Genomic DNA, 27,051 nt, shown 5'->3' with positions numbered 1-27,051 from the left:
TCCAATAATTCATATATTTGAATTTAAATTGTGTTAAAGCTAATACTTTGTACCTTTAGGGCAGAATTTAAATGCAGGACTTTCAAATGAAACAGTATGACGCAGGGGTATTACTACTTTTACTTAAATAAAAGATCTGAATATTTCTTCCAGTAAACACTTACAGCATCTGGCAGGTTTAACACAAGGGGTGCTATTGTTGAGCTGAACATTACAATTCTTAATTTTCTGTGTAACTAGTTACTCTTTTAGTGCATGTTTACGGACTCGTATACCAATAACTTGAGAAATACAGATGCCTATTTGACGAAATCAACTAGAGGTTTTCAGAAAGCCCTTGCGTATAAATGTAATTCCCTTTCTCCAAACACCAAATCCACACGTTCAATTGTCACTTAATGACGCTGCAATACACACCTTCCACCACCTGATGTCCCTGAGTCCACAGGGTGATGTGCATGGTGATCGAGTCCAGCAGAAGAGACTTTCTTTCATTGTACCTCCATCGCCCTCTGCTGTCTGCAATGAATGTGATAGGGCACAGTCCTGAAACTCGATGTAATATCATGCTTTAAACTACGGATACAGTAATGAGGGTGATGCAGTCAGAAGTAAGAATCGTGATGTTTTTATTAGAATTTCTTTGATAAAAACAAACAGATCACAGAACAGCATGCATACATTCCTTGCAGAGGCCTAAAATAAAACTGGACAGATGTTTCAATGGAACATGGCATCGTTATTGAACAGGCTGGTTGACTTTGTTTTTATTTGCTAACGACTGTCACAAGACACACTATACAAACATCTGTGCATGAGTGTGTGTCTGTATTTAATGACAGTTATACACTTGCCTACATTAAATTCATTTTAGTGTTTTGTTTTAGCCATTTTTCACACACACACACACACACACACACACACACACACACACACACACACACACAGGAAATGGCACTATGGACCCCCCCAAGAGAAACAATAATCATTGATAATTAAGACAAAATCCCAACATAAACAATAACCAATAAAAGTGCGGTTTGCAATTTAGAGGAGTATTTTAACACTGCAGAGTTTATAAACTATACAATAGAAATACAATCTTAATATTACATTAATACAAACATAATCATTTTTCTGAATAATTTCATGTTAAGAAACTCGAGCGGCAGAAAATCATAAAACATTGTAAAATTATATTTCTACTAATTATATTAGCTTTTGAACAATTAAGATATACAGCATGTACACATTCATAACGTTACATTTCTGTGCTTCTGCTGCCCAGCTTTTGAATCATGGAAAGGGCGAGAAAGCAAACCTTAGATTACCCTTAAAATGACCCCCATTGACTTTATAACACATATGTACAACAGGTCCGCAACTACAAAGGCATTCAAAGAAAGAAATTACAGTTTGGCACCAGGCACAGAATTTAATATACATTAAAACTAAAAGCTAAAAACCCCTCACAGAAAAATAATCCATGCCTATTCTCACACTTCAATGTTTTATCCTTACAAAATGATAGTATTAATTTAAACTGGCTAAAAAATGAATGATGTAACATTTGGCATAATTGTTGCTGGAAGTAAAGAGGGGGGCAGAGGAGTGGTAGAGGATCTACAGTGCATTTCTGTCAAAAGGACAATCTGTTGTTCTTCCTGAGTGCTAGAAGTAAACAGGAACTGGAAAACATATTCACTAGCTAAGATTAGGGATGGGCCTTTATACTATTTACACGTTATCACTGCAGCTTTTGGCTTTCTGTATCATCTGACCCCGCTCTAATGTCAAATATACATTCTTACCTGATCCACAATAGTGACATCATCAACTCATTTCTCCCACCTTGTCCTGAATTTTCACCAACTTTGAGAAACATGGCTCTCCTTTGATACCTGGCACATCTGATAAATCAAACATGCCAACTTTTCCTGAGATGGGGTAAGGGATAACTTTGGGGTGGGATGGACTGGCTTCATTGTGGAGACTAAGATTTTGGCAGAGGCGTAAAAGCAAAGTGCACACAGGGAAGTCCTGCCTTCTACACCTCGTTGATGGTGCGCTCAGAGGGCCGGAAGTTGACCGAGCTGGACGACGACATGTAGAAGGATTGGGTTTTGCGATTGAGACGGGCACGCTTGGTGGCCACGTTGAGGCTGCGCTTGCTTGAGGAGATGATCTCTATGATGAACTTCTTGCAGTCTACGCAGATCTCCATGGTGACCCAGTCCTCCGTTAGCTCCTTGGGCAGGTCAGGCTCGTCCTGTGAGCGGCCATCTTTGCTGCTGCTGCTGCTGCTGCTGCTCTTAGACATCCTGAGGTTTTCAGAAAGAAATATTCACAAAGGTGTTGACTCAATCCCCACCAGAGAAGTCTTTCAGTTTGCTCGACACAATTATCAAACAAGATATGAGTGTAAAAGGATATTAAGTCAGTAAAATGTAGCTTTTTTTTTAGACAGGGAACTGTGAAACATGAGTGACATTGGAAAAAATACCTGATGTCGCAAGAAAAAAAGTTTAGAAAGAAAAGGGACAACGGATAAAAGAATAATCCCACGAGGAATCCATTGCTGGTATGTTTTGTTCTATTAAGTGTTTAAAGAAGCATCTCCAAACATTTCAGGAACCATTATAAAATGGTGTCTGTAAACCTGCAATTGTTTCTTCACTAAGAATAGCAGTTATTTTTTTGATTATGAAAATATAGTGTTTAGACTGTAATTGTGATTGACTGCATGTCTGTGGATAAACACTTATGTTGGCACTAAAGGGGATCCCAAAATAGGTAATTAACTAATCTCACGAAGCATCACATTTGACAGTACTTCTTAGCATATAAAAAGAAATGGGAGAATGACAGCAACATACTTATAAACACTTCTGCGTAGGCTGTGTCGGCTGTGTGCAGACCCAAATGGGTGCTTCTCAGTCTGCGCAGACGTAGAAGCACCACACGGATCTTCTTTAGACGATGCACTGGGTCCCAAAGAATAAATGGGCAAGGTGGAGTAGGGCTTAGATGGCAACCGCATCTGAGGTTAAAAGATACACAAAATGATTTAAGTAAAAGTCACAAGGGGAGTGTTTGAAAGGGTGTTAAATATAATACACCTACCTTTTTAGAGCACTGGGAACACACCGGCCTGGAAAAGACAAGAATGAAAGATATTACTGAAGAGATGCTACTTATAAATAACACTCTACTAATATCATCCCAGAACATTGTCAAACCTCAAAAAGGGATTTGAATTGATGCAACACAATAAGAGACACTTTTTTCTATTCCACACGTTCTTATTTATTGCATTTAACTCGTCCAGTTACATTAGCGTTACTGTTCAATCTACCTTTTGCAGAACTGGCAGGTGTAGGACCAGGTGAAGAGAGAGAACCTCTTGGTCCTACATGAAAAGCAAACCTAGAACAGAAAGCATCAAGTAAGGTGACGACGGTAGAATGAATCTATTTTATTTAAATAATAAAGTCATGAAACGGATAACTCTGACATTAAAAACTCTACCTTTCCCTTCTTCAGGGCGGTGTAGATTTCTTTGTACTGCTGAAACTTCTCCAGCTCTGCCTTGACCAGGACCTGCCTGATGTGCATCACTTCCTCCACCGTCAGCGCCAGACACTCCACCGGGTAACAGAACTCCTCCTGGAGGAAGAACAAACACCCATCAGTAAACTAATTATTAGGAAACAGATTACCCAAAACAGAGCAACAGCAAGAAGTGATGGTACCTGCTCTCAATGAGAATGACACCCATTACACAAGTGTTGTTCACCCAAAGAAAGGCCATTTGTATATACACTCAGTCTGTGGTACCTTACATTCTTAAGAAAATGTCTTTGTCTTGCATGCTCCACAGTGAACATCGTAAATGGATAGCTGTGTTTAGCAACAGCAAAACACTATATCAAAACAAGATTTCACTCATTTGTGCGCTCTCACTCGCACAGTTGTGTTACTTGTCTGTGCGAGTAGTTTTTAGACCGATGTTTTGATACGTTTTTGCTGTCGATGAATGTTGCCCTTCCTTTACTATGACATATCATTCTCAATTTCTGGATTCTTCATTTATTGCGGAGCCATAGGAAAACAACAACGTTTTTAAGGTAACACAGGGCGAGTATTTGATATACAAATGGTCATTTACAGACTCTCTTTTAAGCACAAATGGCCCTTCCACTGACATGACAATGAACATTAAACACAGCATGCTGATGATGCAACACTCCCGCCATGTTGGTGGTCCACAGTTTTTGGCTATCAATTAGGTTTATTCAATTATTCTATTTACTTAATTCCCAATTGAACTCGCACAAACAGATATCTGATAAGAATTTTACGTTGTGGATTTCATTCTCTTTCTGCACCAAGAGTTTACTTTTGACGTTACTTAACAGACCTATTAATATATTAGATTGTAATTCTGTTGAATAACTCCTATTTTCACGCATCCTATTTGCAAGTGGACTCCCATCACGGAGCAAGCTGTGTTCGCCAGCAGATTTGTGACACAGCTGGGAGCCAATGAAACATTTGAACATATTCGTCTATCTTATGTCTGAACTTTATGCACCCAAAGTGAAGTGAAAATTGCTCAGGGAACTTCTTCAAAAACCATTTGCTCTTACGTCTCCTCGAATTGACTCGGATTAAAAAATATGAGACTGTAAATGTTTACAAATTATTTCTAAACTCCATTTAGTTTTAACGTTCCCCAAGCAATGTTCAGTATGCAGCAGATCCCCCATTCACACAAATGAGTCATGACGTAAAAATAAGTCTGCTGAAATGCACATCATTCTGGATGGGTTCCCCACACAGTGTAATATGCCTGTGATGATATGCATTATCTATCACATACCGTGCCTCGAGCACCACTGGTGGCTTCCACCTGACCAGCAGACAGAGGCACATGACATTCAGAAGCAGGACTTTATATTCTGACAAGCTAATAACATACAGTATGCCTAATACAATGTTATACAAGATGTATCTATTGGAGGATGTTTTTTAATTCCCTCTCTCCTGGCAAGTGCTCGTACCATTAGCATACTGTGTCATCTCGTGTGTCATGAAATTTAACTTCATGACCGCAAGTCCCATGACAGAAAGGAGAAAAGGTCAACGAGATGTTAGCCTTCATCTCGGAGTCTACTTCGGATTGCTCAGACCTTCATGTTACACATCCCTGCTAGACTTTCAGAAAATATTCTCTTCTGTTCCTCCCTCAGACTGTATAAAAGAAGTGGACGTAGCCACGAGTGACTACAGACGCGAGATAGGCCTCCATCTTGATTGACAGATTGCCATAGTAGCAACTCGTCAACGTAGCAATGTCCTAGCCATCCCTGCTTTATCATCTATTACTCTTAATAGGATCATAACGTTACTAAATAAAACTCGGGTTAGACCAATAAACTCATCAAGTAAATGTTTACTGACATAATACATCAAGTGAGAAGAAGGAACATTTTCTCTTTAATACAAGCTGACACATGTTTTCCACCACAGTAGCTCCATTTGAAAGCATGCATGTTTAAAGCACTCCCACACTGGCTTCCCTTTTCAGAGCCCAATGTTACATCCTAACCGTCCCACTGTCAGATTTCTCAGAATCAGAATCAGAAATCCTTTGTTAGTCCCACAGCAGGGAAAAAGATGGTGTTTGTGGATAGACAGAGGTATGACCAGGTTACCTTGGCACTGGGATCCGCCTTCAGCTGCATTAATAAATAAAATAGGAGATGACTGTGTGTTAGTCTTTGATATGTGTAAACATTTCAATGAGATATAATATGAGCGCCTAACTTGACGTCAAGGTACTCATGTGAAAGGCAAGTGTTTCTGAGCACTTGCTTGCGTCAATAAACAAACTTTGAAACAGGCATAAATAAAATAAAATGGTGTGATGACTTTCCCCAGAGAGCGTCTCCTAAATGGGGTTTAAAGTTGTATTTATTCTGCTTTGATGATGGTTGAAACCACGGCTGCTGGTCCGGCGCCAGAGGTCTGCCATTAAACTAACAAGTGGTGAGAATGAACCAATTCCCTCTAAATCCCCTTCATACAGCGTCTGTCCTGTGGTTTCAATTACATCCATCAACCCAACTGGAATCTTCTCAGAGTCACTCAGAGGAAGAATGACCTCATGGCAAAGGAATGACCGGTCACAGGACGGCAGTAAACTCAACAGATATACATTGTTTTTATCCAGTGTTATTGCGAGATTAATAGTCAATTCAAATTCCGATATGTATGATTTGTTGTTCTACAAACTCTGCATTTCAAAATGATTCGTGCCATTTTTACCCTTTAAGCATATTCTCCATTTAATATTACATAACAATTTACAATGAGCAAATTGATCAACTGTCATCAACCCTAAAGGAGGCTTTGTTTTGGTTACCAGAGGTCGCTCCCACAGTTTTACGTACCAAAGACTTGGAGATCTGTCTGGATGGAGGTAGAAAGGGGCAGACGCTGGTGGGGGCCTCCTTCTCGATGGAGTGCCGCCTCTGTGGGGACCGACGCTTGTCTGGCTGTGGTGACGCAGAAACGGGAAGGAACTTTGGAGAAGCTGGAGCTGGAGAAAGAACACCAAGTAAACAGAGTGAATATTATGAAGACAGCCTTGGTTTTTAGTAGTCAAAAATCAGAATGTTATACATGAGATTATGTAACAGGTAAGCTCTTACCTTTCTTCCCCGTTACAGACTCGGGTGACGTGTCATCCACTAAAGACGTGGACATACTGGAGCTGCTCCTCGTGGGCTCCTCCTGTCAACCAGAGCATAACTCCTACTTAGTCCTGTGATACTCATAGCTATCATTTATGTAAATATAGCATAATAAAACAAATTCAATTAGGGTTTGACTTCCTTCTTGTGGAAACATGGATACTACAGTTGCATTATATTGCATAAACATTTGTAATGCTGTTAAATAGAAAATTGATAAAGGGGATTGATGAGGACAGCTGTTCAAAGAAATAATAATAAACCTTGAATATAAAACTGGGATTATTTAGTATTATTACATTATTTATTTCTAAGTGTCTAAAGGTGGTCACTGAATGCGATTGGTGTTCTTGTTGCGTTTGTTGTGTGAGCTAATCAAACTATCAAGTAAGTTGAAATAGCAATAAATTCTTGAAACTGTCATCTTTAAGAGTTAGATATCTCACATCAGATTCGGAGCTGTCCAGCTCAGCTAGTGTTGGCGCTTTCAGTATCCTCTTCCTCTGGCTGAGGGGCTGCGCTCCGCCCTGGGGTCCCAGGATGCCACTGGCCAGAGACTGGGTGCTGCCAAGTAATTTCCTTGGTGCATCAGGAGTGTCTGCGGGTGAAAGATACAATTTAAAGTGGACCATAAATTCTCTGGAATCTTGTCCTTATCTAAACAGGCAGCCATGACGCCTCCTGTGTAAAATGGCTGTCTTTGTATTATCACAATTTGACACCAGTCAGTTCATACAGGCCACATGGTAAGCAAGATCAGCCCAAACCATTTCAACTACAGATTTGGTCTACAATCATTTAATTTAAATAAAACTGCCTGATGATCCTTTAGCATATTTTTCCCACTACTGATGGTTTACTTCATACCCATGAGCCATTGCTTCTTTACCTGAGCTGCGGAACAAGTCCTGAGGAGTGCTGATGCTTTTCCCTGCACCTGTAAAGGACATACGGGCATATTTAACCTTTACTAGGACCACACACATATTCAAAGTTCCATTCCTGACAACAGACTAGTTCCACAGTGAGGACCTGACAGCAACAAGCATCTGTCAGATGCAGGTGTGAATTGAGGGGATGCTGTGTAGGCGTGAGCTACGTTCACACAAATATGTTTTGTACAGCTGTAAAGTAAAGGGAGAGTGAAGGGGAAGTGCCGGGGGAAGCAGAGGGAGGCTGTGTAAAATCACAATCCAACATACTACATACTCGATCTGTGTGTACGGTACACTGAATGAATAGCAGCCCCTTCACTTTTACCCTTAACTGTACCTTAAAGTCACTCGCTATGACTTTTGATTTTTTTTCCATAGTTAAATATTTACGGTTCGGTCGCCAACTAAAAGTCTGAAGAGCTGAGATGCACTCGAGTACTCTGTCTGCATACTACTGTCCCAAAATCCACAAATACCTGAACGATGGAACACAGTACACACTGACGCACAACTTAAGGTCAAACTCAGTGTGAACCGTTTGTTATTATGGGACTTTGAACACAGCCTAAAACGAGGAGTGCAGCCACAGTACCATAGGTTATTCCCATACATCCATCTGGTTTACAGTCATCCTGGGAAACTGTATTGGGACATTAAGACGGTCATCTGACGTTCAACTAGAGGTAGGCTGCTGATACCAGTGTTATGTAATTTGTCATATTACTCAGTGAGAGCGGATTAGGGTGACGAGCAGGGCAGACTGGCCGCAGAGCAGAGTGAGGATGGGTAATCTCACCCTACAGGCTCTGGCTCAGTGGCTATCTCTCATCACCTAGACTACAGATGGGCCCCTGTGAATATTGACTGTTATATTTAGCACATGCTGTCAAATGTATCATTCCCAACATGTGTGATACAAAGGGATTCCTTTGTATAGTAACAGTACACACATGAGCACAAACACACTATGAAAAGGGAGTGTCTGTTTAAATCAGGGAGAAGCAGGACCTAACCCTAAAATAGCCTGGAATGAAACACAAGGAACAACAATAGGTACACAACAGGTTTGTGAAACTTTACCTGATGAGTCAAAGCTGTAAGATGTGCTTAGAGGTCGCATGACTGATGGACATGCGCATATTTGAAAAATGAAAGAATGGGAGTAAATAGGAGAAAAAGAAATTCATGAGAGTTATAAATGGATGGGGAAATCAACGATTTATTGTAGTTCATAAAACTTACGGTTTCTGAAAATGTAACGTGATAAAGACTGTATTATGTTTATGTTCACACCTTGTTCAGCCTCCCATATGAAGGATTATATAACCACTGCTCCATATTCCCCTCCCAAATCCCCTCACAAAAGAATTATTGTGTAAACCCCAGAGACCCAAAGTATAAAGTATAGTCGGACAACATAAGGCTTTAAATGGTTTGAGAGATTATATCCAATTAGCCTTTTATGAAGACTACGAAGCAAATTCGACTTCCTTATTCACAGCTCGCTTTTATAACCACAAAGAGCATCATTACATGCAGTACAGGAATCATATCATTAAGTTCAAGCCAAAGTATTTATCAGTCTAAGAGCACATTTGTCAGAAACCACAGCTGACGGATTAGCAGTGAAGGTCTGGCAAACAACTCATGGCTCCGTGCAGCCGTTAAAGTGATCCTTGTTTAAACACTGTGACACTTCTGGTTAAGTGAACAGATCAATGTAGGAAGAGGGCTGTTAGAGTAATCATAACGAATGTCATAGTTAATGGTTATTGTTTCGAGTGTAGGGCGTTAGGCTCTTAAGCAGCAAGTGAACAGGTAAGGGTTATTCTTTCAGATAAAACAACAACATTTATTTTGACAGGTTGAACAGAGTGTTGCACAAGTACATTATTTTCGCATATGCCATTCCAACCTTAGTAATGTCAATGTGTTACATGTTAATGGCTTACCGAGTCGGTGTCTGCGGATCATGTCCGGTGAGACTGGCCTGAGCTTCCGTTCAGATTTGATGCCCTCCAGCAGTCGCTCGTGGAGGCTCCGAGGACGTTGTGGGGTGGGTTTCAGTTTACGTTCTGCGACCTGTCATGATAACCACAAGTGAGCCCTAAACTGCCATCACCATGGTGAACAAAGTGAGATTTTCCGCCTAACACCCTCCAAGATAGGGCGCACATTTCTTTAATGTGTTAAGTCTTGTAACCGTGTTGTCAGTCAAAGTTTATGTTTTTGTTCGAAAAACTACCATGAGATCAATTAATCAATTAATCAATATGTACTACTGGCAGCATGTTGTAGATTACTCACAGGGTTCAGAGGCGGCCGCGACCTGATGAACTCAAGAATGATATCATGTGCGCTCTTCTTTAACCTTGGTGGGATGTTCCCATTCACCTAGAAAAACAGTCGATGATGAGAATCTTGATTTTTATTGAATTTTTTTATATATATACCTGTACTGAAGAGGTGGTCGTAACCTGTAGCGAGTAATTACCATTTCCACCTGAGAACATTAAGAAATGTGACTTTTATTAACACAAACTGGAAGGTGCGATGGCTTTTCATGGCCATTGTAGGTTAAACAAAATTACAGAACCAGGGGAAGATATTAACCTAATGTTTGCCCAATATTTGTTATTTATCTGTACCTACAATGGCACTATTATGCATTTATAAAGTCAGGTTAAACAAACAAAGAGAAGAAGGTTTAAATCAAATTAACAGTTTTTCTTTTCCCTTACCATGACTTTCCTCAGCTTGTAGCGTTTGGAGCGGATGTCGTCCATCAGCATTTCGTACGGTGTGAGCTGGTATTCAATGGGTAGGGGGTTATACTGACGCTCCTGAACCTTCTTTAATTTAACACCATCTCTTAGATCTCGCATCACCTGAACCCAGAACCGTGCCTGTTGGAGAAATATAAAGATGTGATGAAATATTACTACACAAGTTATGTAATCACAAATACCAGGAGTCAAGTATAATAATAATGCTTTTGGAAGACAAAAAAAACTCTTACCCAATCTGCATTTTGCAGCTCATCGAGGTCTTTGGCAGGCTCTTCCCGAGTATCGCCTTCCATTTTTCGAAGGTTCTAGCCGAGAAAATGGACATGAAAAAATAAAAGAAGTCAGGAAAGATATTAAAAATACTTTTGGCATGATATTGAAAGCCAGTGCTCTCACAGTACTGGCTCTAATTAGCTTGAGGTCGCTGCAGTCAAAGCAGTCTGGTTAATAAATCAATGGATGTTGTTTCACATTAGTGTGTCAATATCCCTCTCATCCTCTATTGACAATGTACCAGAAGGAAAAAAAGGAAAAGCCAATAGTTGTCTAATGGCTGCTGTTAATGTCTGGCTGCTGAATTCCTCTAGCAAGTTATGGAAAGTTCTGTGTGAGCAGTTCAAATGTCAAACTGGTCGAGTTAATGATTGCGCTCATTGTTTACAGCTGCATGTGTCAAGTCTAAATATTGTACATTCTGAATCCAGTCACACATTTTACAGGACATGGGAAATGATGCTTGCTTTTCCTTTTCCTACATCAGAAATGCATTCAAATATTTTATTCATAACACATACGATCTAAAGTTGTTTAAAGCCAGATGAATCCAACGTGATTTATGATACCAATCTAAGATCAAAGACAGTCAACCCTTACGCGTCCTCTGTTAGCAGCCTAAGTATCATCAACACATCTAATTATCCGCACCCATGTTCACTGCTGGAACACATTCCTTCTTCTAGGCATAATCTTTCTTTTCAGCTGATCTGACTGTTCTGTTCTTATACGCACATGCATTTCTGCTGCCAATTCCACATTTAATACCCAGGACTTCCTATCATTTAGAAAAACATTTCATTTCTAGACTGGCGGAACAGAGGGGAATTCAGCAACCAAGAAAAAGCAGATAGACACTAACAGAGAGAAAAACAACAACCGTGAGAGAAACTGGAAGAAAGACTCATTGACTAGCCTCCTAATTCGTAAGCATGTGTGACACTGTGCATGGTTACTTATTAGCAACTATCCAGTGACTTTCAGTGCTACAGGGAGTACAAAGCAGCCCCTAAAGCCTGATGGCCCCCTCCTGTAAGCTCCTTAAATTCCTATAATAAGGTTAAACTTGATTCTATAACCATATATTGCATAAGATGTTTGCTTGGCTCATGCGTCTTGCAGGAGAAACATACTGCATGAGAGTGTACAGACTGTGCTGCAACGCTACGCAGTCTGACAGTCTATAGGATAAGTCATGTGGCTACATCGTTCAACATCAACTCAATCAGGAAACACAGTTGTACAACTAATTGTACAAGAATTTTGTTCTATTTTTAATGCTTAGGTTGGGCAGGGTAACGTTTTTCCCTCAAGCTATAAGCTTTCTTATGGTTTGTATTGGGTGTCTAATTTGGTTGAAACAAAAACCAATGCTCCATGTAAAGCAATAAATCCTAAGAAATAAGAAACAGGACGCCAGATCACATCCATGAAGACGTCATGCCAAGTAGTGCAGGCAATGATGATCCAGCCGAACAGAAAAGTCATACAGGGACACCCACACAGTCTCAATGCTTCTGCCACTTTGTAGTCCAGTGTGTGGTTTCCTGGCACAAATCTGGTATTTTATTTACTTGGCATCAGAAGGTTTGCTGTCCTTACAAATCCTCATTCAACCAATTAAACTGCACACGGGAAATCCACATCCCAAAACAGCAGACAAGAGAATTTGGTACTCTCATTTCCTCCTGGTACTTTCTGGGCTGGACCTCCAAGCGCATCTATCTCTATCACTTTCAATGTCTTGCTTATGTTCGTAGGTTTGTGACGAGTTATAGAGTCAAATGTTTTGAGGGGGGCTCAAGTATAACATGATCCCACTTGGGGACATAGTGACCAAAAGTCAGAGCTGCTATTGTTGCTCATTATTCTTTGAAATAGTCTCTGTTGATTCACCAGGTTTATTAATAACTCGTTTCACACGAGTTTCTTACCTCCTTTGCACTCTTGATTTTATCCAGAAAGGTGTGTAGTTCTCTGGCTTCGGTATAGAGAGCGCGACACACCGCCTGGTAATGGAGGGGGGCGTCTGATGGGCTGGGCAGGTGGGAAGAACATAGCTGCAGGAGATGAGAGAAGGAATTTGTTATATACTTTATGTGGTGATGCTTTAAAGCCACTCTATAACCCCCTTGAGGGCAATATGTGATATTTGGCTGTATAAATAATTTAATATCCGGGACAACTGGTGAAGGCATGGAGCTCTTCTAGTTAAATCAAGGTGAGTGTTTTTATGACACAAGAACATGCATATTGAATATCTGACTATTCCAACACCACATGAGTTCAGCACAAATTCAAATCTCTCAATGTTAAGGAAAGTGAAACATAATGTGTGATCCACCCTGTGAATTAAACGCAGTTCAATATGTAATGGGTTTTTCCTTGGCCAAAGCCACGCCTTTCGACCAAGTTTCACAAAAGTCAGGCCAGTAGTTACCCTGCTGACTGTCATACAAACAAAACACAACAAGACATAGCCTAGGCGCTCAGGGGTGATGGGAATGTTATTTTAGATGATTGAGAATTTGGTCAAAGGATTGGGGCAAAGCTCAATTTTGGCCCAATGATTGCACTCAACAGAAAGTGGAAACATATAAAATTGTTTTGATACCAAATACAAACATCTCTTTCTCATGGTGGCACTAGAGAGGCATCGTGGGATCTGTAACGTCCGTAGGTTTTACTCTCTGGACATCATGAACACAAGCTTTTATCAGCGTGAACCTGATTGTCCAGTCAGAGCGACATTGTCTGACTTGCATTAGCTATGCACCATTTAAAGCTGTGACCCTTATGGCTGTGACGATAATAAAGCCTGCCTGACGGCGTAATGGATGGGCTGTCAAATTATCTCGAGTGGCACAAAAGCAGGAATCCAGAGGAGTGACATATTCTTGTTTTCTCCTGATGGGCTTGGCTAGCCACAGGAATGTCTGACTCAGCAGAAAATGTCTTCTTCCTCGTTCATCAGAAGGTAAATTCCCAGGTAACACTACACTTAGGCAGTGAGTTTCCATGACAATGTTTAAAATAATGCAGTGTCTGTGGTTTCCTCTGTTTAAAACCAATAATCTGTATAATGGCACAACACCTTATGGTTGCTAAAAAAAAGAGGAAAAAATTAAGTTGCCAAATGTCATAATTTGGAAATGTGGTGTCAGTGAATCATGTGTGAAATCATTTCGGTATTTGATGAGCCATGCTTAAGTGGAATACAATCCAAACCCAAGAGATTGACAGGTTTGGTAAGAGGAGTACACTCCATTTCACTTAATCAAATAGGAGACCCAGTCAGCATCTAACTATCCCTCTCTTAGTGGGATGCTTCACCAGTGCGGTCATCTTTTATCAGCTTCACCTCTAGCTTCACCCTAATCAACCTGACCTTCCTCTGCCTAGCAAAACAGCACAGTAAAAGTGAAGGAAGGAGGTCAGACAGGAAATTTAAGCCATTTACTCTGGCCATCTCATGCCAACATATTGCCGTTTATACTCGAGAGAGGGGTTGTGGGAAGATTTAGAATCATGCACTGGCAGCACACAGAGCTAATTCATTACACACCAAGTTTATTATATGGGAGGAACAGGCTGAAACTTTCTATTCCCCACATACCAGCGTGTTTACACAGCTATAATTGCTTTCTTATTCAGAGACTGCTTTGGGAATTTACAGTGTGACGGCCCCATCAGGGGAATTTGTTTTGGACCCGGACTGATGACAACGTGTGGATGCACCGCTTTGTTTTAGACATGATGAAGAAAAATCTGCGTATTTATTTCGCCTTTAATGTGTCATGGTTCTTCATCAGCCTTGAACCATGATCTAAATGTTGCAGTAAAGGATCAAGAGCAGTTATTATGGGAGTGTTACTGTGTGGGGATTATGCCTAATAGATCTCATTGAAATTTTGCAATATGCGCTTATGACCTATGCATATTTTACCCAGATTGTTTCTTTTTAATAATAGTGAACAGCAATCCGTGGAAACCGATCTTTTTATCTCTTATTTAGGCCACTTTCATATGTTTTCCCCTGAGTCCATACAGAAGTAGCAGTCATTGCTCCACTTCAAAACATTCTCCTCGTCCTTTTTGTTTACAACTTTACAATTAAACAGTAAATGCCGAGTTCAGTGGCTCCATATATACTTTTGTACAACAGCTTGCTATGTGTTATTTTTTGTTTTGAGCATGCGAGTGAGTTCAGGACAGAATCTGATTCATTTAAAAATAATGTGAACAGCCCAACAAAAAAAATCAGATTTGGGAAATAAATCCAAATTTAGCACTAAAGAAGTATTGTTAACGTAGCCTAAAAATCCATGCGCCCCACACAACATACCGTGATGAGGTCTCGATAGCTGCGGATGCTGGTGACTGAGCCGGGTGTGGCAGAGACAGGCTTCTCTTCCTCCTCTTCTTCTTCCTCTTCCTCGCACTCCTCCTCTGTAGCTTCGTAGCCCTCATCAGGACAGGGGTCACTCTCCGCTTCCTCCGGGTTGGTCATCATGTCGATGAGGCGCTCCAGTGGCGGGCTGAGTTCACGCTCCTCGTTTTCCTTAAGTCCATAGTCCAGAGCTTTGTAAATCATGACGCCTAGTGAGTCAATAACCTGTGGGACAATGGACAAATGGGTTGTGTGGATTATTATTGTGTAGAAGACAATAAATAAATATTACAGACCAGTCCTTTTAATTGAAAAATACTTTAGATACAGAACTAGATATTTTATTACCACCAAGATATGCAATAAATACAGAATGAAAAGAAAATGTGTAGCTTGGGGACATTTTTAATTAAGCAACGGTAGGAAAATATTTTATTTGTTTACTTGCCGTCATGTGTCACTACCCTTAACTTTTCATTGATAAAGTGGCTTAACATTTTGCGTAGGCATGTTTGAATTGATACTGTATCTAAATATCTGAGTTATTAAATGCTTTTTTAATGACCAACCTCCAGAGTGCCTCAGCTTCCCTCGATCCCTCTCCACTTCCTTTTATATTGCCCCCTGCTGCTATATAATTAAACACGCACATCAGCACATCCTAAAAACCTTATTACTCCGCACCCTCCTTAGTTAGATAACTATCTCTAACCAGCTGAATTCACCTGAACAGACAAGAAGACAGTTCCTGTCCTCAAGCCAGATGCAAAATGAGGCCACAGTGTTCCTCCAAACAGCGTGATGATTACTATAATCTGGGGATGATTTCATTTCATCGCTGCTTTCCCTCATTAACAAGCAGTGTATGACCTTTCTGTTTTTGCCGCTTGTTCCAAAATATCAACAAAGAGACAAAGTTGTTCTTCACTGCAGCATGACAAGTTGGCTCTGCTGGGCAGTGTCCTCTCCTGACAACTCAATCAAACCATTGCTCTCAGTTTAAGTGTTTGGGACTTAGCATGGGGAGCAAAAGCATTTCAAACTAAGAGGAGTGTCTGGAACCGTCGTTTTTTGGTCAATTAGTTCATGTACGAGCCGTCTGGGCTAGTGGTAGACCGATTAATCTCCTTGACTCACGAGGCAGATTATTTATTTGTATAAGTATTTCACTGAGCCAACACCAATGAAGGCTACTAAACTAACAGTATTTATTTGTCTCTCAGAAACAAGGTTGATAAATGCTGCACAACAAAAACTTTTGTTCTCAAGTTGGTTTTTTTTAAATACCCATGGACAATACCAGGGTTGAATAAAGTTTATTATTATGTTGTATTTTATCAGATGCAAAAAAAGAAAAGACCAACAGCTTTAATATATCAATATTATATACGTATAAACCCTCAGTCAACCACTAGTTTGGACTTTTGTTGATTTTTTTTTTAGCTCAAATAAAACTAATTAAATAAATAATTTTAGTTTTCTATAATTTTTTCCACTTCAACTGACATTAGTTTTATAAGCTTTCATCTCCAAACCCTTTCAGGACTTTCCCCCCAACTGAAAAATGTAATCCCAATACAAGTCATGTAATATTCAGTATCTGTGATTATCAGTACAGTACAGCTCTCCAGTGCACGCTTTAGTCTGAGAAATTATTATATAGCTTGCAACCTTTTTCTTATTTTCCAGTGATCGTCACTGTTTTTGTTGCGTCAGTGTTACAGTGTTGTGGCTACATGGTTTGCACATGATTTAAATGTGGGTAGAAACTGCAATGCATTTGTTTGCAAACCGGCAAAACCTTTTTTCTGTTATACGCTGTAAAAATAATGAACCAATTGTTCCTTTAATTGAAGCATACTGTGGGTTATTCCTGTACTCTGTGTTCTTATCCAGAATGGAATAGAGCGACATTGTTGAAAAAGGGAGGTGTCCAAATATATCAGAGTGTTGATGTGGGTGAAACCTCTGTTCTCCGGCATGGCTGGATATGTTTGGTGAGATGCACGAGAACAGCACCTGCCTGCAGTGTAGCGCACAGAAGGGATGGGTGTTGACTGAACATGTTTAGGATCATTGACTTCATTAACAGGGGTGGAAAAACCATTAAATAACAACAACATGTCAGAGTCCAGTTTCAAAACACACACAAAAAAGTACATATAATCACTAAGTTAGTTTTTGAAAATGTATTTAGTCAAGTGCTGAACAAATGGAACACAAGTGTACTTTACTTGAGCGTTTTATTCTATGGTACGTTATACTCCTTTTCATTATAGAGGAAAATATGGTACTTTGTACTCCCTCTTTACCAGATTTCAAATCCCTGAACTTGAAGTTAAACTCAGCTTATTCATAATTTTCCCTTTATAAATAACAAATACCAGTCTCTATTCTGAATGTTCATACATTAACCAATTGATCCTCTTGTACTGTCATAGTTTATCAACCATCTCTGTGTGCAGCTGATAATCCTGTTCCAGGGCTAAAACAAATATCCTATTCCTTAGCGTTTCATTATGCAACCTTATAATCCATCTGTAGGACAACATGCGCTGAAGTGGGCGGAGAAACTAGAAAAGGGCCAGAGTGACAGACAGCACAAAGCTCTCATTGATGGGCCACAGGGACGCAGAGACTTACATTGGACCATGTTTAGCAGTAATGTACAACTTATTGCCACGGGATACGATGCAGGGCAGGGCCCGAGGAAAGAACTTCAATACTGCATTACTTCTGTTCTATAAAGAAAATGACTGTTCACCCATTAACAAATATCAATCCAGGAGTTAATCTCATGAGCGTCAGAGAGCCAATAATCATCAAGCATGTTGTACCAAGATGTAATAATTCTGGTTGTTAGCTGTCACACGTGCAGGAAAAACATTACACTACGCCCAGAGCAGGACTCACGTGTGTGTCTGTTGTTGTGTTTAGAGAGGCTCGACTACAGTGTGTATGTGTCTGATATAGGTATAGAGGAAGAATAAAGGTGTGTACCACCATGTTTTATGTTGTCATTTATTTTTGTTAAAGTGGACTTTATGAAATATGCAGGAGAAAAGTAATTTCAATGTAAATAAGGTGCCAGATAAATGTAATCAGTTGTTTTAGACTTGAATTCTAATGGAGTAACACTTGCTACTGTATACTGGAAAGACATGGGTAGATTTAATGCAAAATGCATTATAATAACCTGCCAAGCGGTTCAACAGCAGGCAGTACAGAGGTTCTTATTATGAATACATCATTAGACTATCTCAAGAAATCTTTACAATAATCATGTTTATTATATCAAAGGATATGCCAGAGCATAAATGATGACAGCTTAGACTTAACGTGGAAAGATGACTGTGAACTCCACCGCTCATCATTCTTATCAAAGAATATCATCAAGTCCCTTGTGGTTGTCTGATGGAATGGGGAAGAGGCATTTTAAGTACTTCATCAATAGTTCAATCACTCAGGTAAGAGGAACAATTACAGCTAGGTTCTTATTACACATCACAACCTCACCTCAAGACCTGTGGCCCAGAGGAATGAGGCGAGAAGCATGCGGAAAAAACTGTTGGGACAGACAGCCAGAAATCTGCTGGGTTTCAGGCATGGGCAGAAATGTTTGGCAGCAAACCCACTAATTGAAACAAGGCTCCACCCAGGTTAGGTGGAGGCCTCCCACGGTAGGTGAAACACTCATATGTTCCCATCGTGTGGTCTTGGCCAACCACAGGTAACACAGGAAATCGCTGACATGCAAAATGCATCCTGGGAAATGTAGCAGGATGAGTCATCTGGGTCTCATAGAAAAATATGTGTGTAACAAACCCCAAAAATAAATAACCATTTTTCATCATGCTCCACAAACAAATAATGAAGCTGCGCTCTTGTCTGACATCATTGCATAGGGTAAGACGTGCTTCACGCTCATGTTTCCCAATAATGAGTTGTGTTATTCGGCAGAATTTCTCTCACATGAAGACTCAGTCTCATAGGCAGTATCTTGAGAACCAATGACAAATAGGAATTGAATTTTTTACTTAAGATAGCCTTTGTCCCCTGAAGGAACGCTGCATTCAATATCAAATATTAAACTGACCAAGTTCCCAATAACCATAGCTAGTACAAAATAGCTTATACAAGATATTCAAGTAAGACTGTTTTTTCTACTGACATTATCTTATGTTTGCCCATCATGCACTTACTGTGAGTGCAGCCTTCTTCACCAGAAGTTGCCTTGGAAACCGATTCATTCTGAATGCGACTGCCCCCAGATTAAGGTTTAATAAATGAAAAGTTCTTGAGAAACTCATAACCCAGAATATTTACTTTTGGAGCAAAATACAAGGTCAGGTTATCTTAAAAAAACACGACTAGGCATAAATACATATAATTGGTTGTATAATTCGGCTCGACAAACAAGAACAACCATGATGGTAAAAGCATCAGTGAGTCAACCAGCGCGCAGATGGGCAAAGAATGAACCGTTTGTGTAAACGTTAATGTTGCCCTCTAACACTAACACAGGAGAATGGAAAAGACTGGCTAATGTGCCGCAGCAATACACAAATACTCCTGCTTTTTCATTAATGAATTGGAAATTCATTCTGGCTGTCATGTCATGGTGTTGTCTGTGAATATATGAACGGATCTAAAAGCTGAATTACTGATATTCTGAGCTGCAGGTCTACATGGGTGGCTTAAAATATAGGAAAGAGTTGACGATAGTGCATGTCTGGAAAAGTAGTATAGCTAAAGTGTCTCTGTAAAACAAATACATTTCAGAAAACTGAAGGCGTTTTCTAGATTCAAGTGTATTCAAAAGTACCTTGCCTTAATTCAAAAGCAAAAGTCTGTATTCGTGCTTACTACAGAAAAAAGCCTGACCTCACATTCTTGCCTTTAAATTTGCTGCTCAAGGCAACTCTGTGACCATCCGGGTTCACAAAACAGTCAGCTAAGCTGCCTTCAGCATTTGTAAAGCCATCCCAACACAGACAGTTACATAACTATAGCTAAATCTAGAGGTCTTCCACTGCAGCAGCGGCTGCTTGGCCTCCTCCAGGCTGAAGCATCACTACTCAGTGTGTCAGAACACAATGCTGCTCATTCATATGTCATGTTCTCTGACATCAGTTCATCATTTTATGTTATTAGATGGCTGAAATCTGATTCAGAGATACAGGTGAAAATAATATCTCTAACAAAATGCACAGCTTTAGCAGTTCATGGTGCAAACAGCAACTATTGTAAAGATGATTAGCCACTATTCGTTGGCCGTTAAAGCCATCAGTTAGACCTTCAATGTTGTCTGTAGCAAATCCCCACAGTGACTCTAAAATCTGATAAATTGCATAAGACCTGTCTTTTCAAACGAGACCCACTTGTCTTCTTCCAAAACAACACAAAGGACTTTCTTTCAAACATTGGACATTTTTGTGACAAAAGATCTGATCATAAACTTGACCAACTCTCTGAAGAGGAAGTTCAATGTATCCCTCAGGACAGTAAGGACCAGAAGAAAATGAGAAATTGATTTTCTGTGGAGGATATAAATAGAATGGCTTACTCAAATAGCTTAGACTGCTCAATAAATTGCATTCTTGTGGTTCTGTGCTTGCTGTGAATATCCCTGTATAGGCAGAATTGTAACACTTGAGGGCTGTATGAGCCACAGGGGTGCTTTTACGTGAAACTGTCAATGTCACAGAAATCTATTATTGATTTGGATAACAGCAGGATGTAACGGTGAGGTCTCTGGTTAATGTCCGGCATAGGATCCAACCGGGTGGCAGTCACTCCAGGAGACTGGACTCAAAAGCCCTCAGACTGACCAAAAAAACCCTGCATTTGTTTGTTGCCAAATATAAAAAGACCTGTCCTAATTTGTTTACAAAATAACGTTCACAAAAACTGTATAGCCATCATCAAAAATTCAGAAGAAGAAAACAAATGACGTCTCTCCCTCTGAGGTCAGAGCTGACGAGGGTGAAAAACAGTCTTTGTAGAGACAGTCTCATAGCCTGCAGTGGCTGGTGTAAGAGAGGGATACGTGACCCGCACACACACAGTAAACACAGAAGCTTCAAATGCACACACCATCAGTCTGTTCAACCAGCTGCAGCTTGGAAGCCAGTAATGTGCACATTTAACATGTTAAAACATGCACTGCTCTGCTGAATCTAAGCCGAATAAAACCAACCATCTGGAAGTAAGATAAATGAGAGTGATGATCCAAATCAAATCTGGAATTTGCAGCAAGGAAAAACAAGTCAAGTATGAACTTCACTTCAAATTTGGGAGACCATTATGTTGATATCAAACCTTGACACTCTTCACATTAAGTGCCAGTTAATACCTCACTGACGGCTAAAACTATTAGGATCCATTTCAAGATCCAAGGCATTACCCCTTGCATGATACTGGCAAACTAATTGTCTTGAATCTGTAATAGGATGCTACAGCTTCTCTCACCTTGATCTTCAACTGAGGACAAACTGGGTTAAGCTTGCCATTAAGGCTACAACAGAAGCTGCAGGTTCCCAAAAATACCTCTAGCATCAAAGGTGACAATAGAGCATCTTAAGAGAAACTCTTACTTGTGAAGGAACGAAACTTGTTTGACATTGAGGACTATCCCTACACAGGTTCTGTGGTGAGGTAGGATGGGTGGATTCAGCACAAGATAGAGAATAGTTACAAAAGACTCAAATGTGCAGGTGCAGAGAAGGATTTGAGAGAGTGACAAGTAGGCCTGACTCTCTAGAAAATGGACTGAGACAACACACACACACACACACACACACACACACGAGGGACATAGGACGCTGGCCAAAATGTGAGGGGACTGCTGTGTTCACTAAATGAATTTTCTCGAATAACCTGAACATAATAAGGTCATGGAAAATCGCAGTGTGAATTTATAGTTCCCGCTGATGTCCTCTCAGAACATTAAATTACGTTGAGCACATAAAAAAACCCACTAATCGAACACGGAAATTGAAACAAAACTATAGCCTGCAGGGTTGTCTTTGGCACTGCAGTGAGGCAGCCGGGCTAATTGATAACTTGAGCATGCTAACATGATAATCATTACATTAATACCGACATGTGCTTGTTTAGAAGTACAATGTTTACCAGGTTCACCAGCTTATTGTAGCGCTTCAGCATGCTACTATTAGCGAATTAGCAGTGAATACAATGCCATTGGGTGTGGGAATGCCATTTGGTTTGCAGGTTTCGGATCATACCACACCTTGTTAATCATTTAATCGAGAGGCGACGGCAATGTTATCCTTCATGGCAATCCATTCAATATTTGTAGAGAATATAATCGAGACATTTTACCTAAAAACTAAATATCAGCTTGCCGGTGGCTCTAGTGGAGAAGTAAGGGCATTGTAAAAACCAGTAGGTTAAACCTTAGGGGAAGATAAATGCCTGCAATATCTTTCATTGCAATCCTCAAAAAACTTGTTGAGACTTTTGAGAAAATGTAGGACTGACCGACAAGTCAACATTAAAAAATGTTCAGCGCATGCGACTAAAAATGTATATGAAAGAATGAGCAATTGACTCCAGATCACTCAGTGACCAGTGACTATATGTGCTTTACCTATAAGCCTATCACTTTTGGCCAGAGACATAAACTTGCACTTTCCACCTGCTGAACTCCAGCGCTTTTACCTTGATCGCAACCTTCTTCGAACTCTGAACTGAACCACACGCCTGTGATGTTTTGTGACAGTATAGATCATGGTTGCGACGCCATTGCTGTTATGAAATTTGTCCACAGACATATAAACACTCAAAACAGCATTACGTGGTGCTTCCCTATACATTAGGTGTTTCTAGGAGTACATTTTGAGGACACACAAACGCAAAACTTGAAAACAATACCAGCGTTGCTGCTGGTATAAACAAGGTGCGTCCTCAAGGTTTTGCCATGTGATCGATTCTGTGGGATTGTCATGCTGATTCACAAGTAGCCTTTGTGCAACCCATTATGTGTTTCCAAAAAAATAACAAACACACCCTGTGAATTTGAAGTAGCATGGCATAAGCAGAGCTAATGATGCAGGGAGCCACCCAGTATGAACAAGCAGAAAATATTGTTGTAGAAGAAAAAGAAGAGAGTGAAAGAGGCTATCAGCTGAGGGAAGTCATTCCATTTCCACCTAAGCCATGCAAAACACACATGCTGTGCATGCCTGTGATCACATGAAGTACAAGTTAAACATGAACGACATCAGCCTGCTCAGAGTTGACAGAGGACTCTCTGTGTAATTAGTCTGAGTACACATAACGAAGCTTTGAGAGAGACTTCTCCTCCCAGGATTAAACAGTGTACCTTGGCCAAACAGACACTGGACACATGTCCTCTTCATGTGGTTTCAGTGATGAGTGTGTATTGGTTTAGAAAGTAATGCATTTAATGAATTTCAGAGAAGAGGGTAGCTCGCTTTAAGTGCTCCTCTGCACCAGAGTGCAGCAAACACAATAAGTATAGAACAAAGTAGAGAGCGCTATTTGCACAGAGCTCACTCCCACTCACTTATGGGTAGTGCAGCACAGGGCAGGGGCTCACACACACTGGGAAAAATGCTTAAAAACTTGTCAGGATCGCATGTTACACTTGGATAGGTGAAAATGCTGTTTAGGTTACTAGTGAGCTATGCCATACACAGTATATTTGACTGGACTGATGGGACACAACAAGCTCATTTCTACCGGTTCCTGAAGAGAAAATAGAACCTACACATACGGAATAACAACCACTTTTCACCAGCCATAATTAATCAGTTTATGTTCATTAAAATCATTTGTACAGTCGCTCGATATAGAGGATGTCTTTCTCAGGGCCAATGTCAACAATATTGCAACCCAGTGGCCGCACCAGCCCACTTGTTGTGCTCACTATTAGATTCAGTGATGAGCAAGCTGTGAAAACAGTTTCTGAAATGGTTTTGTCATAAGTGAACTCAATAATGCATGACAGTTATGGAGTGAAAAGTAATCTGATGACTGAATTAACATTCCAGTTTGTTTTTATAAAACAGCATACTTTATCTTGAGAGAAAAAAAATCTACTGAACAACAACTAAAAGCAAACTGCTCTACCAGCACTTGCTGTAAAGGAAAACTATAATAATTTCTTAAAACCAGGAATGGAGAGTGACTGCGGAAACTGTGGTGAAACTTACCTCTAATGACGTAGGGGCCGGTTGGTATGTATCTGTAATGACAGAAAATGGAGATGGTTATCCACAGCCATAAAGACAGTAATTAAATGTGTAAACACACCCTCTGAATCATGTGTATGTTCTTTTTCATTATGGAAGACAGAGAGGACACATGCTTCACACAGTTAGGCCTAGATATCAGAAAATATTAAACTATAGAAAGGAGAGAAGAATTAATGTACTGACAAGCACAATTGCTCGAAGTGCTTCACACAACTTGGTGAATAAATGATTATGTTTTCTCTTCAGTCACCGCAAACTGCCTGAGGCAAAGTGTCAAAACCTGCCATTGGGGACTGGTTGTAGAGAAGACTGTTCCTTTACACTCAGGAGAAAGACATTGCCCCTTTATTCATTATACAACAAATCACAGGAGCCTATATAGACGAGAAAAACCTGAAGTTTCTCTTTCCCTGATTGAACAATGACAAAACGAAAGCTCAGACAATCTTATCTTCTGTTCCGACACACCTGCAAGTGTAGATTTTCATGTGGGAACGTAGTACACATATAAGCTCTCTGGTTTAAATAATTACATACGCTTTTATAAGCAACTTTTTATTGGTTCCTTTTATGTTCAGTTCAATGTGTAATTTGTTCAATAAAAACATGTTGGTAATGTGTTGTATTTTCAGGAGTCTATAGAAATCAGCAGAAAGGTAAAACCGAGTACAGTTTAATATCTGTGATTTTAACACAAGTAACATTGTGATCCTGATAGTTAACAACATTAAATTGAATAATTTCCTCATATCATGCAGCTCTAACTGGAACAGTTACTACCGGTAAGAGTATCGTCAGAGGTGAAAGTACATATAGATAGATCTGCAGACTTTGACAACGGAAAAGAGTGTAGAATTAGGTCATTGCGTATAAACAAGACACTTTGGCCAAATACGTCATCTCTGAAAGCTAATACAAGCGGCAGTTAAGTTTTAATTGCATCAACTGAGTAAGTGTTTGAGTATTAGCAATCATTACTTTGGGCAGTGGTGGCGAAGTCAGTAGGGCTTGGCTTGGGAACCAGAAGGTCACAGTGCTACTGAGGTGTCCCTGAGCAAGGCACTGTTCCCTACACTGCTCTTTACATACTATAATATGTTTACAATACCGAGCTTAAAAATTGCATACACACAATATATTTGTTTACGAGTGTACCTCGTTTCTGCTCAGGTCACTGGGAATTACAGCTAACAGACGAGAGGAAAAATTAAAAACAGTCATCCACCAACGCTCATTTGGAAAACACTGGGTCCTCTGTTTGTACCAGCCAAGCAGAGAAGGCTTGGCCAGGGCCCTCGTCTCTCCTAGAGCGAGGAAATCAGAGAGGGCATATTCGGAGCACTGAGCAGTGTCACCCAGACTATCCCATTCAGAGAAATATCAACCACTGTGCTGCTGAAAAGACGGGTAAAAGAGAACTCTCTACTATAATGGAATAAAATATACAACTGAAGAAAAGTTTTATCCTTATTCAAACTGCGTCAACGACATTATTCACAACTGTATGAATAACATTCTATTTATAATACTGCATACACCAAACTTAAGCAACAAAAACTTTTCTCTGTAGTGTAGGTATGAATCATTGTAAATGTTGGGGTAAACAAATGTCTCATCTTGATGCAGCATTCAGGCATCATTCAGGCCCTTCTCAAGGCTAGAGTGGGAGTCAATATATTCTTCACAATGCTCCATTTGAATTGATCTGACTGCAGCAGCATCAGCGTGCATCTAGCTTTAATTTAGCCTTGAATAAACACTTTACTTCAGCTCCGTGTAGTGAATTATTTTTTTTAATGTGCTCAGCATCACAGTGATACATACTTCCCATAGTGTTTTGCTTTAGATGACATCTTGGTACAAGCAGTAAGATAGGAAGACTGACCTGAAAGCCCCAGTCATGGTGGTTTGGGAGCTTGCCAAAAAATGCCTTCTTGTCACTGACTCATGTACCAGGCAATAGGTAAGATGCATAAGCAATGATTTTCTGCTACAACCTCTGAAACTGGCCACAGAGCTACTGAAAGCCTAATAGGTCTCACGTCTCTCTCATCATCAGACTTAATAAGAATCAGGACAAGGCCGAGCGTTCTCAAAATACCTCAGCAACTCGCCACAGGAGCAGCAGAGGACTGTCCTCATAATTTCCAAAACTCGTCTGCAGTTAGACTTCTAAAGTGTGTGCATCTAACTATCACATGTATTCCATTTTTAGAAGTGTCGAGACTCACAGCAATACTGGCAGAATCTGTTTATACTGAGAGTGTAATTTCCACACACAGCAAGCATTACTGGGTGGCTGAATATGCTAAGAGGAGGGAGAGCTGGTTTGAGAGGTTCGCTCAAAAGAGCGAGTGTAAGGGGGTGGGGGGGGGGTGTCCACAGGGGAGTGGGAAATAAGAAGAAAGGTGGCTAATAAGTTCCCAGGAGAGACGGGATATAACCTTGGTGCCTCCGGCTGTATTGACAGCCACACCTCCTCCCACACCCGGCTATCTCTCACATATTAATGGAATGCAGTTAAAGGGCTTTGAGACGCTGTGTACACCTGGAGTGGGGACTTCGATATTCCTGCTGGAGACCAATTTGGATAAGTAAACAGGTGGTCTTTGACCATTCAAAACAAATGTCAATGAAAATAAGAATAATGTTATGAAAAGGATC

General features: G+C 40.2%; 1 protein-coding gene across 3 annotated transcripts in view; it reads right to left on the bottom strand.

Moving 5' to 3' along the window:
- Nucleotides 1-612: 612 nt before the first annotated feature.
- The window catches only part of spire1a (spire-type actin nucleation factor 1a), a 28,300-nt gene continuing 1,861 nt past the window's right edge, over nucleotides 613-27,051 (bottom strand). Inside the window, exons 2-19 of one of the 3 annotated variants that reach the window (XM_063899425.1) lie at nucleotides 24,346-24,377; nucleotides 15,101-15,370; nucleotides 12,690-12,815; nucleotides 10,713-10,787; nucleotides 10,435-10,599; nucleotides 10,001-10,087; nucleotides 9,646-9,775; nucleotides 7,648-7,695; nucleotides 7,205-7,356; nucleotides 6,717-6,798; nucleotides 6,456-6,604; nucleotides 5,718-5,741; nucleotides 4,883-4,912; nucleotides 3,529-3,666; nucleotides 3,356-3,426; nucleotides 3,124-3,151; nucleotides 2,877-3,040; nucleotides 613-2,321 (exon numbers count right to left, since the gene is read on the bottom strand). In XM_063899425.1, coding sequence (XP_063755495.1) covers nucleotides 2,048-2,321; nucleotides 2,877-3,040; nucleotides 3,124-3,151; nucleotides 3,356-3,426; nucleotides 3,529-3,666; nucleotides 4,883-4,912; nucleotides 5,718-5,741; nucleotides 6,456-6,604; nucleotides 6,717-6,798; nucleotides 7,205-7,356; nucleotides 7,648-7,695; nucleotides 9,646-9,775; nucleotides 10,001-10,087; nucleotides 10,435-10,599; nucleotides 10,713-10,787; nucleotides 12,690-12,815; nucleotides 15,101-15,370; nucleotides 24,346-24,377 — 2,045 coding nt within the window. In that variant the 3' untranslated portion in view covers nucleotides 613-2,047. The remainder of the gene's footprint in view (nucleotides 2,322-2,876; nucleotides 3,041-3,123; nucleotides 3,152-3,355; nucleotides 3,427-3,528; nucleotides 3,667-4,882; nucleotides 4,913-5,717; nucleotides 5,742-6,455; nucleotides 6,605-6,716; nucleotides 6,799-7,204; nucleotides 7,357-7,647; nucleotides 7,696-9,645; nucleotides 9,776-10,000; nucleotides 10,088-10,434; nucleotides 10,600-10,712; nucleotides 10,788-12,689; nucleotides 12,816-15,100; nucleotides 15,371-24,345; nucleotides 24,378-27,051) is intronic. The other 2 variants (XM_063899426.1, XM_063899427.1) reach the window with 2 other exon arrangements.

The sequence above is a fragment of the Eleginops maclovinus genome, chromosome 13 (assembly GCF_036324505.1).
Source record: "Eleginops maclovinus isolate JMC-PN-2008 ecotype Puerto Natales chromosome 13, JC_Emac_rtc_rv5, whole genome shotgun sequence".
Lineage (NCBI taxonomy): Eukaryota > Metazoa > Chordata > Actinopteri > Perciformes > Eleginopidae > Eleginops > Eleginops maclovinus.
Note: the sequence above shows the minus strand (reverse complement) of the source record. Positions and strands in the feature narration are given on the sequence as shown.